This window comes from Odocoileus virginianus, chromosome 29 (assembly GCF_023699985.2).
Source record: "Odocoileus virginianus isolate 20LAN1187 ecotype Illinois chromosome 29, Ovbor_1.2, whole genome shotgun sequence".
Taxonomy (NCBI): Eukaryota; Metazoa; Chordata; class Mammalia; order Artiodactyla; family Cervidae; genus Odocoileus; species Odocoileus virginianus.
The window spans coordinates 4,334,232-4,348,233 of NC_069702.1; the positions used below are offsets into that span (position 1 = coordinate 4,334,232).

The 14,002-nt window shown below is 38.3% G+C and overlaps 1 protein-coding gene across 7 annotated transcripts in view; it reads left to right on the plus strand.

Moving 5' to 3' along the window:
* Positions 1-370: 370 nt before the first annotated feature.
* The window catches only part of EXOC1 (exocyst complex component 1), a 52,910-nt gene continuing 39,278 nt past the window's right edge, over positions 371-14,002 (plus strand). For all 7 annotated transcript variants that reach the window (XM_020892159.2, XM_020892162.2, XM_020892163.2 and 4 more), the window contains exons 1-4: positions 371-546; positions 5,062-5,195; positions 8,663-8,793; positions 12,470-12,629. In XM_020892159.2, coding sequence (XP_020747818.2) covers positions 5,072-5,195; positions 8,663-8,793; positions 12,470-12,629 — 415 coding nt within the window. In that variant the 5' untranslated portion in view covers positions 371-546; positions 5,062-5,071. The remainder of the gene's footprint in view (positions 547-5,061; positions 5,196-8,662; positions 8,794-12,469; positions 12,630-14,002) is intronic.

Consider the following 14,002-nt stretch of genomic DNA (forward strand, 5'->3'; position numbering starts at 1 on the left):
GGACATGCATTTGAGCAAGCTTATAGGAGTTGGTGATGGACAGGGAAGCCTGGTGAGCAGCAGTCCATGGGGTCGCAAAGTCCACAGGGACACGACTGAGCGGCTGAACTGATCTAGATTTAACTGAACTTTACGCGTGCAATAAAGAAAACATTTGATCAGATCTTTTCTTAAGTGAACTGTTGAAAATAGCTTAATAAATAAGTCTTCTAGAGAAAGGAATACGCACGCCAAATCCCCCAGGTCGGGAGTCATTCTCCAGCGACAAGGCCCGCCCCGGCCTGTCATAGACACGCCCCTCCGGGGAGACCTGACCACACCCCCTCGCCAAAGCCCACAGCCGCGACTGCTTCCGTCTCAGCCCAACCGACTTCCGGCGGGGAGGTGTGTCACGTGCCCGGATATGGGAAGTGGTGGCCGGACGGCTGCTTCCAGTTCACTGCTTAACTGGGGGGTTCATCCTAGTAACGGTGGCCGCCCCAGTCCTGTCCGGTCTCCGTCTTGGAGGACCCGCCTCGGCACAGCCGGGCTCGGTCCGGCCTTGCGGTAAGCCTTCGGCCGCGGCTGCCGGGCGGTCCTGGCGGCGGCGGACAAATGAACGGAGGAGGGGTGGACGCCAAGGTCTGAGGCGGCTCCTCAGTCCCGCTGCTGGCTCAGCGCCGGGGGCTGGGTACTGCTTCCTCCGCCGTCAAGGCCCCCTTCTCTTCCCAGCCTTTCTGGCTAAGGCGGAGAGGCCGGTGGGAGGATCCCGTTTACCCCTTGTTATCCTAGGGGCTGGGAGGGCAGCCCAGACATCCTTTTCCGGTTCCGCCCATGAAAATCAGATTTCATCGTAAGAAACGGTCTTCAACAGTTTGTTCTTTGGCTTGGACCAGGAGAGGAGGGCGTGGCAGTACCTTCCCCTTCTTTGTCTTCATTTTCTTCTAAGTCTCCTAAGTGCCTTTCCCTTTTGCCATGCAGTGGCGTGTTCTCTTCAGGGCTCCATGTACTAAGGTGTCTGGATAGCAGACACGGTACTGCCCACATACACTCACTCACGTGACACTGCTAGTTACAAGTTATCTGTCACATCCTGTAGTGATCCGGCTGCATTTAAGGAAACAAGGACTGAGATAGAGTATTGTGGCCGACTGCCTCTGGAACGTGGTCAGACATGGGTTCTTATACCTGGGAAATAGTTCTAAAGAACGTCCAATGATTTATTCACTGACTTAAGCAAAAAAGTACTATAAACACTGGAGAGTTACTCACGCCATCTTTATAAGGTAGATGCCGTGGAAGGCAAGAATCTTCCTGTCTTCGTGGATATGTCTGTCATATTCACCAATGTAACCTAGAATTTTGCCTGACACTTAGTAGACATCAGTGTTTGCTGAATGTGTAGTGCTTTTCATTCTGCCTAACTCCTTCATCAACTGTGCCTAGTTCCTCTCTTGTTTTTACCATTTACCATACTGTCAGTCCTTGCTTTTGACCAAAGAGGGGCTGGGTGATAGATGCTAACCACTAATAGTCATTCATTCATTTAACCAGTTTTTATAATTCAGCTGAGATTTCCTCAAGAGGTATTTGTTTAGTACCTACTAAGAAAGAACATGAAACTGTTAAAACACCTCCTCCCCCAGCCATCCCCCTGCCCCTGGATCTTGAGATCCAGGAATTTGTGACTATGAACCAGTTGGACAGTAAGTGCTAGATGTTTAACAAATGCAGTAAGTGGTATAGCAGTTGAGAGGAGAGATCAATTTGCATTAAGGTCTGTATTGAATCAGTTCAGTTTATTCGCTCAGTCCTGTTCAGCTCTGTGACCGCCATGGACTGCAGCATGCAAGGATTCCCTGTCCATCACCAACTCCCAGAGCTTGCTCAGACTTATCTCCATCAAGTCAGTGATGCCATCCAACCATCTCATCCTCTGTCATCCACTTCTCCCTTCAACCTTTCTCAGCATCAGGTCTTTTTCAAGGAGTTCTTTGCATCAGATGGCCAAAGTGTTGGAGTTTCAGCTTAGCATCAGCCCTTCCACTGAACATTCAGGACTGATTTCCTTTAGGATTGTCTGTATTGAATCAAGTTCATGTAAATTATGGAATGTAGTTAGGATTTGGGTAGATGATACCCTCTGCATAGAAAATCTCCTAAGCAAAGATTTAAAGGCTGGAATGATCAGAGGGCTTGGAGTGAAAGTTTTGTCTTTGGGAGTATTAGGAAAGGGTTGAGCAAGGGCATATTATGATGAAAGGTATGTTTTAATATTATTTGCCGAGTGTTTTGGGGTTATGGAAGCTTGCAAAGAGGTAACCAGATGCCATGGTGTTAAACAGATGTAGTTGGTGTGAACCTGGATTGTACCTTGCCAGTAGGACCAGAAAGGATAAATTATGTGTGAAGTGAAGTGAAGTTGCTCAGTCGTGTCTGACTCTTTGGGACCCCATGGACTGTAGCCTACTGGGCTCCGCCGTCCATGGGGTCCAGGCAAGAGTACTGGAGTGGGTAAATGATGTGTAGATGAAGGAAAATTAGCAAAATGCTTTAGCTGTCAGGTTATTTTGTGCCTTTATTTTGGTGAATTTATTAACTGTCTGCTATGTCTTTGCCAAGTTCTGGGAATATAAGGATGAATAAGACACAGGCCTTGCCTGCGAGGAAATGTTCTTGATGGGGAAAAGTATACAACTAACTGGACAATATGGTTTGTAAGTGCTGTGTTAGCAGACTAGAGGGGAAATGTTAGAGAAGTAGGAAAGGGATTTTTTTTTTTTTTTGGCGTGTGTGACTATTTCACAAAAGAGGTCATATTTTAGCAGAATGAATTGGAATTTCCCAGGGAGAAAAGAATTTGAGAAAAATGAAATTGCATGAACAAGAGCCTGGAGATAGAAAAGCAAACTGGTGGCTTTGGCAAAGGATAGAGTTGAGCTTTTAGCATATGTGTAGGATCTAGAACATGTGAAGAGATAGTAACGTAGACATTTTATAATGGGTGCAATGGAGGTTAAAATGGAATGTAGAAAGATGGAGAAGAAAGCAGTTGGGGAAACTTGCTCTTCATGGTTTTATATTCTCTCCAGGGTAGATGGTGAAGTCATCTGCAGAGAGGGAGTAGACTGACAGAGTTGGGGGTTGAAGGAGAAAAAGAAGGATTTGCAACACTGATGGAATAGGAGGAGAGATCATCAAAGGAAGTGTTAAGGAATTGCTGAGCAGCGTTGAAAGTTTAGCATTGGTTGGATTTAAAAGTTGTAATGAGTACAGTGGGCATGGATATGAGACCTTCTTAAGTGCTAGATGGTAGCCCAGGAGAAGGAGAGAAAAAAGACAGTTTATGGAGGTTGATGAGCAGGGTGAACTGGCCTACAAATGGAGCAAGATCATTGAAAGGAATGGTGTGGGTGTATGGAAATAAACACTGCCTCCAGGCTAGACTGGGAAGGAAATTAAGGTTGGAGAGGCCAGATGGTCTAAGAGAACAGGATGAAAGGGGAGATCAGAAGACTGGAGGCTGAGATGAGGGGGAATAGGGATGGAAGTGGGAAGATGTGGTTTTTCTGAGAAAAGCAGTTTTTTTGAGTTGGAGCAGAGATAGAAATGTTACAGATTGAGTAAAATAGAGGAGTTTTCAAAAGAGTCATTGTATTATAAAAATACATTTAAAGTCACTTATTTAAAACTCATAATTCCTTCATTTTCCCACAGAAACAGTGTTAGAAGTTAATTTCCTAAGCCAGCTCACATGTATTAAATACTATACACCTGCATTGGAAATAGTAATACACACATACATACACACAAATATGTATTCAGTACATTTAACAAATAAAATTAAAAATATTTAGATTGATATTTGAAAAAAGACACTGAATTAGATGAGAAAAGGAAGACGAGTGGAAAACTGTTTTCTAACAACAGCTTTTTAAAGATATAATTAATATACCATAAAATTCACCCTTTTTGAATATATAATTCAGTGGTTTTCAGTATATTCACAGTGTTATGCATCCATCAATACTGTCTGATTGAAGGACATATTCATTATCCCCAAAAGAAGCCCCTTACACATTAGCAGTCACTCCTTATGCCTGCTTGCCACCCACCCCTGGCAACCAGAAATCAGTCTGTCTGTGTGGATTTGTCTACTCTGGACATTTCATATAAATGGAATCATGAAATATGTGGCCCTTTGCAACTGATTTCTTTCACTTAACATAATGTCTTTAGGATTCATCTGTGTGTCGGTAGTATGTATCAGTACTTTGCTCCTTTTTATGGCCAAATAATATGCCACTATATGGATGTATTTCATTTTGCTGTTTCCCAGGACATTTGAGATGTTTCCACTTTTGGCTATTGTGAATAATGCTGCAGTGGATGTTTATGGGCATGTTTTTGTGTGGACAGACATTTTCAGTTCTCTTGAGTGTATACCTAGGAGTGGAATTACTGGGTCATGTGGTAAATTCACATTTAACTGTTTGAGGAACCACCAAATTATTTTCCAGAGCAGCTGCAGTATTTTACAATCATCAGGAGTATATGAGAGTTCCCTTACCAACACTTGCCTTTCTAATTTTAGCCATCTTAGCAGGTGTAAATTGGTAGGTATCTCATTGTTTTAATTTATGATTCCCTAATGGCTAATGATGTTGAGCATCTTTCCATGTCATTTTTAACCATTCATATGTCTTCTTGGAGAGATGTCTCCCAAACCCTTTGCTCAGTTTTTAATTGGGTTATTTGTTTTTTTGTTGTTGAGTTGTAAAAGTTATTTATATAGGAAATTTATATTTAAATATTGGGAATGGGCCTTTTAATTTTTCTTAAATCTTTTTAAAATATATTTAATATTTGGTGAGCACTTCCAAAGATCTTAGAGTGATAATACTGGTTCTCTAATTTCTTTTCCAAACACAGTGTCTTGTCTTTATGATGTTAGTGTACAAATGTATGAAATTACTCCCCCATGCTTATTAACCATAAATAAGGTCTTTGCCTAATCCTAAATGGAACAATATAAGAAGGATGATTTTGACAAGTGTACTATCTATACTCTGAATTTTTCAGCTGAGTAAAGATGACAGCAATCAAGCATGCATTACAAAGAGACATTTTTACTCCGAATGACGAACGCCTGCTGAGTATTGTCAATGTCTGCAAGGCAGGAAAAAAGAAAAAGAACTGCTTTTTATGTGCCACAGGTGAGTATTTAATAAGGAAAGATTTCTTTTATTCCTTGGAGACATTTCCTGGTTGTTTGTAAAATATTCTCATTGTCTCTATGATTGGAAAAACTGTTGGGCCAGCAAATTCATTTTTTTCAGTTGTCTTTAATTAAATATTAAAAATATACAAAAGCACTTCCATAACTTATAAAGGTATGAACACTTGTGTAGCCACCATCCAGAATAAAAGAAATATTACCGTTACCTTTGAAGTCGCTTGTGTACCCTGCCCTGCTCCCATTCCCTTCCCTCCCTCATCAAGAGGTAACAAGTATCCTGAGTTTTGATTTACTATTTCCTTGCTTTTCTTTATCATTTTGCCATATATGTTTGTAATCTCAAATAATATATTGTCAGATTTGCTTTAAACTGAGCATAAGTTGAATTGTAACACATGTGTTCATTTGTGACTTCCACTCATCCGTAGGTTCGTGTTAGTGAGTGTTACCTCTGTTTTTCTCCCGTGGCTGTAAGTCTTTTATTTCCACTGCTATGTAGTGTTCTATTCTGAGAGTACAGCTGTTTACTTACCCATCCTACTAGTGATGACCAGGAGATTTGTCTCCAGGTTTTGCTCTTCAGGCAACAAAACATGTTTGTCCTTGTCTGCCAGTGTATAGGCAAGAATTTTCTGGGGTAGATAGCTAAGTATGAGATTGCTGGGTCATGGGCATGTGAATGTTCAACACTATAATAACAAATTATTTTCAAAAGTAGTTGTACTGATTGTACTCCCACAGGCAGTGTGTATTTTGGGTTCTCCACATCCTAGTCTAAACTTGGTTTTGACCCTGGGTTTTGACAGACTGTCAATTGTTTCCAATCTGGCGAGTGTGAAATAGAATCTCATTGTGGTTTTAAACTGTATTTTCCTAAATAAAAACGAGATTACGTCTCTGTTCATGAATTTGTCAGTCATTTATTGCCTAAAATTTGCCTGTTTAAGCCTTCTGTTCATTTTTCTACTGTGTTGGTTGTCCTTTTCGGTTGGTTGATTCTTTGAGGTCTTTATATAATGTGGGTGCTAATTTGTTGGTTATATGCATCCTGGTTTGTGGCTTGTGGTTTCACTTTTTAAGATGCCTTTTGATGACATTCATAATTTTAATGAAATCAGATTAGTCAATCTGATCGTTTATCTGACCACTTACAGCCTTTTTGTCTCTTGTTTAAGATGTCCTTCCCTCCCCTGTCATGTGTCATGTCGTGTGTGAGTTGCTCGGTCGTGTCTGACTCTTTGTGACCCCGTGCATTGTAGCTCTCTAGGCTCCTCCATCCATGGGATTCTCCAGGCAAGAATACTGGAGTGGGTTGCCACTCTCTTCTCCGGGGGATCTTCCCTACCGAGGGATGAAACCCAGGTCACCTGCATTGCAGGCGGATTCTTTACCGTCTAAGCCACCAGGGAAGCTCTTAAAAGTATTCTCCTGTATTACCGTCTACAAGTTTTATAATTTTACCTTTCATATTTCAGTCTGATTTACCTGTGTCCATGTTTGTAGTGATGAGTGTTTGTTTTTTTCTGGGCCCTTTATTATATCTGGTTTTTATGTTGTCTTGTGGGTATTTTGTTGTTTTATCTAAATTTTATAATCAACCTGTCATGTTCCAAATTTTGTTAGGATTTTTATTGGAATTGTTTTGGAATCTATAGTTCACTTTGGAGAGAACGTCCATTTTTATATAAAATCTTCTTGTTCATGCATATGGTGTGGTTCTCTTGGTCTTCTTTAATGCCTTTCAACAAGGATTATAGTTTAAAAGACTTTCAGTAAGTTTTATAATTTTAAAGGCTTTTGCACATGTGTTGTATTTACTCCTAGGTATTTATTTATTCCTAGATTTTTTTATACTATCATAAATGATAATTCTTGTTAGCATCAATACATTTTAAGACTTTATTATTTTTTTTGAGCAGTTTTAGGTTTACAAGAATATTGAGAGAAAGGTACAGAGAATTCCCATTTATACCTTTACCCTTACATGCATAGCTTTTGTCTACCACTCACCACAGTGGTACATTTGTTACCAAGAATAAACCTACATTAACAAATTATAATCACCCGAAGTCCATAGTTTACCTTAGGGTTCAGTCTTGGTGTTGGTTTGGACAAATGGGTAATGACATATATCTGTCACTATAATGTCGTAGAGTATTGTCACTGCCCTAAAAATTGTCTCTGCTCTGCATGTTCATCTCTTCCCCAATTCCTGGTGACCACTGATCTTTTTACTGTCCCCATAGTTTGGCCTTTTCCAGAAGACCAAATAGTAATTGGAATCAAATAGTATGTAGCGTTCTCAGACTGGTTTCTTTCATCTAGTAATATGCATTTAAGTTACTGCCACTGGTTTTCATGGCTTACAGCTTACTTGTTTTTAGCACCACATAACATTCCATTGTCCGGATATACCACAATTTACTTATCCATTCACCTACTGAAGGACATCTTGGTTGCTTCCAAGTTGTCACTTTTGAGTTAAGCAACTATAAACATCTGTGTGCAGGTTTTTGTGTGGACATGTTTTCAGATTCTTTTGGTAAATACTATGGGACATGATTGCTAGACTGTATGGTATGAGTATATTTAGTTTTGTTAGGAAATTGTCAAACTGTCTTCCAAAGCAACTATACCATTTTCAGTTCCCACCATCAGCGAGTGACAGTATATGTTGCTGTACATCCTCACAAGTGTTTGGTCTTGTCAGTGCTCTGGATTTTGGCCATTCTAAGAAGGAAATGACCTCCCACTCCAGTATTCTTGCCTGGGAAATCCCATGGACAGAGGAGCCTGGCGGGCTACAGGCTGTGGGATCACATAGAGTCAGACACGACTTAGTGACTAAGCAACAGTAGGTGTGTAGTGGTATCTCCCTATTGTTTTAATTTGCATTTTCCCCATGAGAAATGATGTGGAGCATCTTTTCATATGTTTATGTACCATCTGTATATTTTCTTTGGCTGGATGTCTGTCAAGGTCTTTGGCCCTTTTTTTAATCAGAATATTTTTTCTTATTGTTGAGTTTTAAGAGTTTTACTTCTTAAGGAATCGCCCTCTGACCCTATAGTCTGATTTAGATTCTTCTTTTAGTAATCTGTGTATTCCTCAGTCATAGCATTTGTTATGAAATACTATTCCTGCTTTAGTATCGTGTGGTGGCAGTAAAGAATCTGCCTGCCAATTCAGGAGACACAGATTCAATCCCTGCATCAGGAAGATCCCCTGAAGAAATAAATGGCAACCTACTCAAGTATTCTTGCCCAGGACATCCCATGGTCAGAGGAGCCTGGCAGGCTACAGTCCATGAGGGTCGCAGAGAGTCAGAGACCGCTTAGCGACTAAACACCTCCAGGCATTTGACAGCTGTTTGCAATGAATGAATGAATGAAGAATGAGGAAATGAATAAAGTCTCTAATGAAAGTGTATGTTTTATTCAACAGTGACAACTGAACGCCCTGTACAGGTGAAGGTGGTCAAAGTCAAGAAATCTGATAAAGGAGATTTCTACAAAAGGCAGATTGCTTGGGCCCTTCGAGACCTGGCTGTGGTAGATGCCAAGGATGCTGTTAAAGTATGTTTTTCTTTTTTTCTTTGACATGCCTTTCATTTTAGAACATAGTATGTTGACTTCTAAGATGATCTAAACTTATTTTGTGACCCAGTGGCTCACCACCTAACCTTGAATTAGTCTTCAGTGTATGGTCCAGCTTTCCATTCTCCCACTTCTCAGTCTCAGGCTACTGAAAATAAGTAAATATGTAAACTTGTTTCATTGTTTATGGGTTTTTTTGAGCTGCAGTTACGTTTGTTCATAAGCTATATAATTAGAGCAAAATAACTTTGACAGTACATTTCTTTGTTTAGATTAGGAATACTTAATATAGAATCCATGAATTAGTATGGATTTTAAGGTGGTTTGTAGTGTGAGTTTTTAAAAAAAATCATTGTTTTGGTAAAACCTTATTCAAAATCACATAAAAAAAGAAAAAAGAAAAAAAAAATCACATAAAATATAATCAAAGTGAATCTTCCTCAGGTAGCCCTCACAAATTAATGCAGAATCATTGGCTGAGGCAGCTGAGCTGGCCCTGTGAAGCTATGGTTTGAACATTGTGGCTCAAGTGATGGTGCTGAGTTACACCCCTTATTCTAAGGACTTTAAAGAGTACAGTTGTTGTTGTTAGGTCACCAAGTCGTGCCCAACTCTTCTGCGACTCCATGGACTGTAGCCCACCAGGCTCCTCTGTCCATGGGATTTTCCAGGCAACAATACTGAAGTGGGCTGCCATTTCCTTCTCCAGAAAGAATAAAATATAAGATATTAAAGAAATAAGATATCACACCTTTTGCTTAAGTCACTCAAATTCCAAGAAGGTTGAATAATACAATCATGATAAAGGAGCACCTTTATTCCTGACAGTTCAAGGCTTTTCACAGCAGTACCCCTTAAATTAAAAAAAAAGGAAATCAAGTAGAGCTCTTCAGGTTAAAGCATGTGCCTCCTCCTCCTCAGCCTCTCCAACCCTGCCCTCATCTTTCTCTGCAGCCCTCGGGCCCTTCCAGAGGTGCTTTGCAGCATATCCTCCGTACTGTGGATGGGGCTGTAAGCAAGCCTACAGTACTGTAACTGCAGGTGCCCTTTGAGTGAGCTCTTCAAGTCTTTACATTGATTCACAAGGCACAGAGAAGTGAAAAGCTCTACCTTTGTAGAGCAGTCTGATAAAATAAAAGTCTGGTTTTAGGCTGACCCTGATTCAGACCTCTGAGGATCTAAAAGCTGGACAGAATGACGAGCAGTTGAGTCAGGTGCAAACAGAAATTTTTTAAAGAAACAAAAACAAGTTTAGGCGAGTCCTGCATATCTGTAGAGTTGTGATTTCTTTCAAAGTGGAGAGAATGCCTTTTCTTTAAGTATTTTAGGGATACTGGGCCTTTGTTGATTCCTACAAAGCACCCAATTTTCAAAAAAATGTGGACTGTGGAAAACGGGGTCTGACAGATGCTTTGAGTGTGGGTGCATGTGTATGTATTTGAAAAGAACATGAAAATGAGAATTTTAAAAACACTTTGCATTATATAATAATTTCTGTTATTATGGGAAGGATCAAGAGGAAACATTTTCTGTTTAAGACAAAATACTTTAAGGGCTTTTTAGAAACTCACCTTTATTAAAAAGCTTTCTTCTCTTCAATAGTTTTACATTTCATAAGCCCATTGACTTGTGTAATTCACTAACATTGCTGAATGCTTATTTGAATGCGTTCTTCAGCTGACACCTCATTGCTGACTTGCTTAATGGATTTTTTTTTTCATTTTATGCAAGCACCTTCGTATGTGTATGCTATATATGGATATAAAACATAAAAGTTTTATACATAGCCTAATAGCCATTTAGCATCACACAGTGATTTGTGTGAGTGTTGCTGCTGGAGCACTCAGCTTCTTTTATGGCATTGTGGGAAATATTCCCAGGGAAGAGATCATTTCCCATCAAGTTTCCTGTTGGTTGCCAAGACTGGTAGATTTCTTTATAGATACTAATGCAATTACCTTTTTTTTAAAGTGTATTTTACTGAAGTACCGTTGATTTACAATGTTGTGTTAATTTCTGCTCTACAGCAAAGGGATTCAGTTAGACATATATATATATTCTTTTCCATTATAGTTTATCACAGGATATTGAATATAGTTCCCTGTGCTATACAGTTGGACCTGTTTAATCATTCTCTCTCTCTCTCTCTCTCTATATATATATATATATATATATAGTTTGCATCTGCTGATCCCAGACTCCCAACATGTCCCTCCCCCACTTTTCCTCCCCCTTGGCAACCCCAACTTTGTTCTCTTTGTCTGTGAGTCTCTTTCTCTTTTGCAGATAAGTTCACTTGTGTCATGTTTTGTATTCCATATATAGGTGATATATGGTATTTGTCCTTCTCTGACTTTCTTCACTTAGTATGACAATCTCTAGTTGCATCCATTTGTTGTAAATGGCATTGTCTCATTCTTTTCTATGGCTGTGTAGTATTTCAGTGTATATATGTACCATATCATCTTTATCCATTCATTTGTTGGTGGACATTTAGGTTGTCTCTATGTCTTGACTATTGTAAATAGTGCTGCAAAGGACATTGGGATGCATGTATCTTTTCAGATTATAGTTTTGTCCAGTACATGCCCAGGAATGGGATTGCTAGATCATATGGCAACTCTGTTTTTAGTCTTTTGAGGAACCTCCATACTGTTTTTCATAGTGACTGCAACAATTTATTACAATTACTTTTTCATTGTAAATGAAAGTTTTTAATCTCTTGTCATTTTAGTTCTGCTTATTGAGCTATAAATTAATTAATACAACCATCCTACTGTGATATGTCAAGTCTTAATCATTAAATTATCTCAGATCTTCATAATAAAAGTCTGGTATCACTTTTCTTTCATGTTTGTGGTCTTTATTTATATTTTACCCCCCTAAACAACACTTTAAACTAATGGAATGTATGATTAGCCTTCTACAGAACATTAAAAACATTTGAGACTATTTTTTAATTCCTTAGATGTGAAGAAAAGTATACATCTATGTGTTTTCATTTTTTATATAGTAAGCAAGTAGTTCTGCATTCAAGGGAGAATATCAAGGCATGAAATTATTTCTGTAATAATTCTTCTGCAGTTCTCTCATATCAATTGAACTTCTTTTTCATTAAAAAAAGGCCACCAGTATTTTTTACTTTTGAAACACTCTTAATTATTCTGTGTTTTCAGAATTGAAAACAGGAGCAGTCCCTGCTTTCCACCTCATGTGTTCTTGGAAACAACACTCGGATATAGATTGTATTTTTTCTCATATAAGGAATTAGTGTCAAATCACAGTTACGAATAATAGCACATTATTAAAGAAAAGTGTAACTCTGAAACCCCAAAAGGCAACTTGAAAAGAAGAATCAAAACTCAACACCATTGTCATCTTATAGATTACGAAGCTGAAACACATGCCGTTAAGTAGACATCCTGTACTTTCATGTATAGACCTAAGGGATATAAAAGGGAAATTGCCAACTGTGTTGTTTTTAATTCAGCTTCTTTTGGGAGGCAAATAAATTTTTGCTATAAGTTGAATTTTCTGAACTATTTTCTACAAGTTACTTAGTTGAATTTTAATGGTGATTTTTGTTTCCAACAACAGCTTCAGCTTCTTTTTGTTTTATTGAATTATAGATATCTATTGTGTATTTTTATTGCAGGAAAATCCTGAATTTGATTTACATTTTGAAAAAATATATAAATGGGTTGCCAGCAGCACTGCTGAAAAGAATGCATTTATTTCATGCATTTGGAAATTGAATCAGCGATATCTTCGGAAGAAAATTGATTTTGTCAACGTTAGCTCACAGCTTCTAGAAGGTAAAGTTAAATAAAAATGTATATGTAAAATAAAGTATATCTGTAAGTGAATATATAATTTGGCATTCTTCAAAGTAATTAAAACTCTGAAATATCTTTTTTTAAAAATAATTTTCGTTATGCAGAAGTGATGCTTATTTGTTATAGAAAATTGATTCAGTCACTTAATAAACTTAATCCTGAAATATAACTACTGTTAACATTTTGTTAGATGTTCTTCTGGTCTTTTTTTCTATGCATATTTAAATACTTGTTTTTAAATATATTTACGTTGTTGCCTCCCACTCTTTTTCATATAATGTGTCGTGAACATTTTCCATGTTATTAAACATTTACTGAACAGTATTTTTAATGGCACCATAGTATTTCATTGTATTGGACACATAATGTATTGGATATTTTTTAAGTAGTCACTTTTTAGAAGTCTTACAATCTTATTTTAAACAACTCTGAGATGAATATCTTTATAGCTGTATTTTTGTGTAGTGTATAGGTGTAGTATTTAAGAATACAAGTCTGGAGTCAGACTGCCTGGATTCAAATCTTGGTTTTGTCCCTTACTATAATTTTGTGACCTTGGTTTACTCTTTGTTTCAATTTCTCTTATCTCAGAAACAGAGATAATAGTATCAACTCCATAAGATTATTGTAAGGATTAAATTACTTAATATATGAACATGATGAGAACAGTGCCAAAGCTGTGTAAGTACTCAATTGTATATTAGTGATTATTATTCTGTTACATAGGGTAAAGTCCTTAGACATGAAGTAAATTAAGGTATTTTAGATCATACATCTTCAGGAGTATCACTAGGGATTATTTTGTGTTATAAGACAAAAACTCTACTGTTATTGAAAATGTACAATGAGGTTTTTTTTCCTGTATCTTTAAAATTTCTTTTATAAGGGCACACGTGTTGTGAGAAGATGCTTCTGTGTGCCTTGCAGATACAATTTGTTGTATTCCCTCATCTCAAAGAAAGTAGTTGAAGTAGCACCAGGTGGACAGAGTTGTAGCCCCTCTTTACTAAGGGGAAGAAAATAAGTAGATTTGTCCTAAGTTATATGTTAGAAAGATTTGTCCTAAGCTGTATATTAGTATTTAAAAATAGAGGCTTCTGTTCTGTCAAGTTGAAACATCTGAAATTGTCAATATTCAACCATTCTGACCTATAAAAGTCAACTTCAGGTGCTTCAGACTGTTCTTTGTGCTGGCCTCTGTCCTTTCTCCATTTTGTTTTACTTAATTCCTTTGCTGCTCGGCCGCCTTCCTCTCCTTAAGTGTAGCCTTCTTGTCCATCACTTGTTAATTGGTGTGCCCGTTACAGCTTCGGGCTTGAGGCGTGGAACCGGCGGGGGCCCTGCGCTCCTCC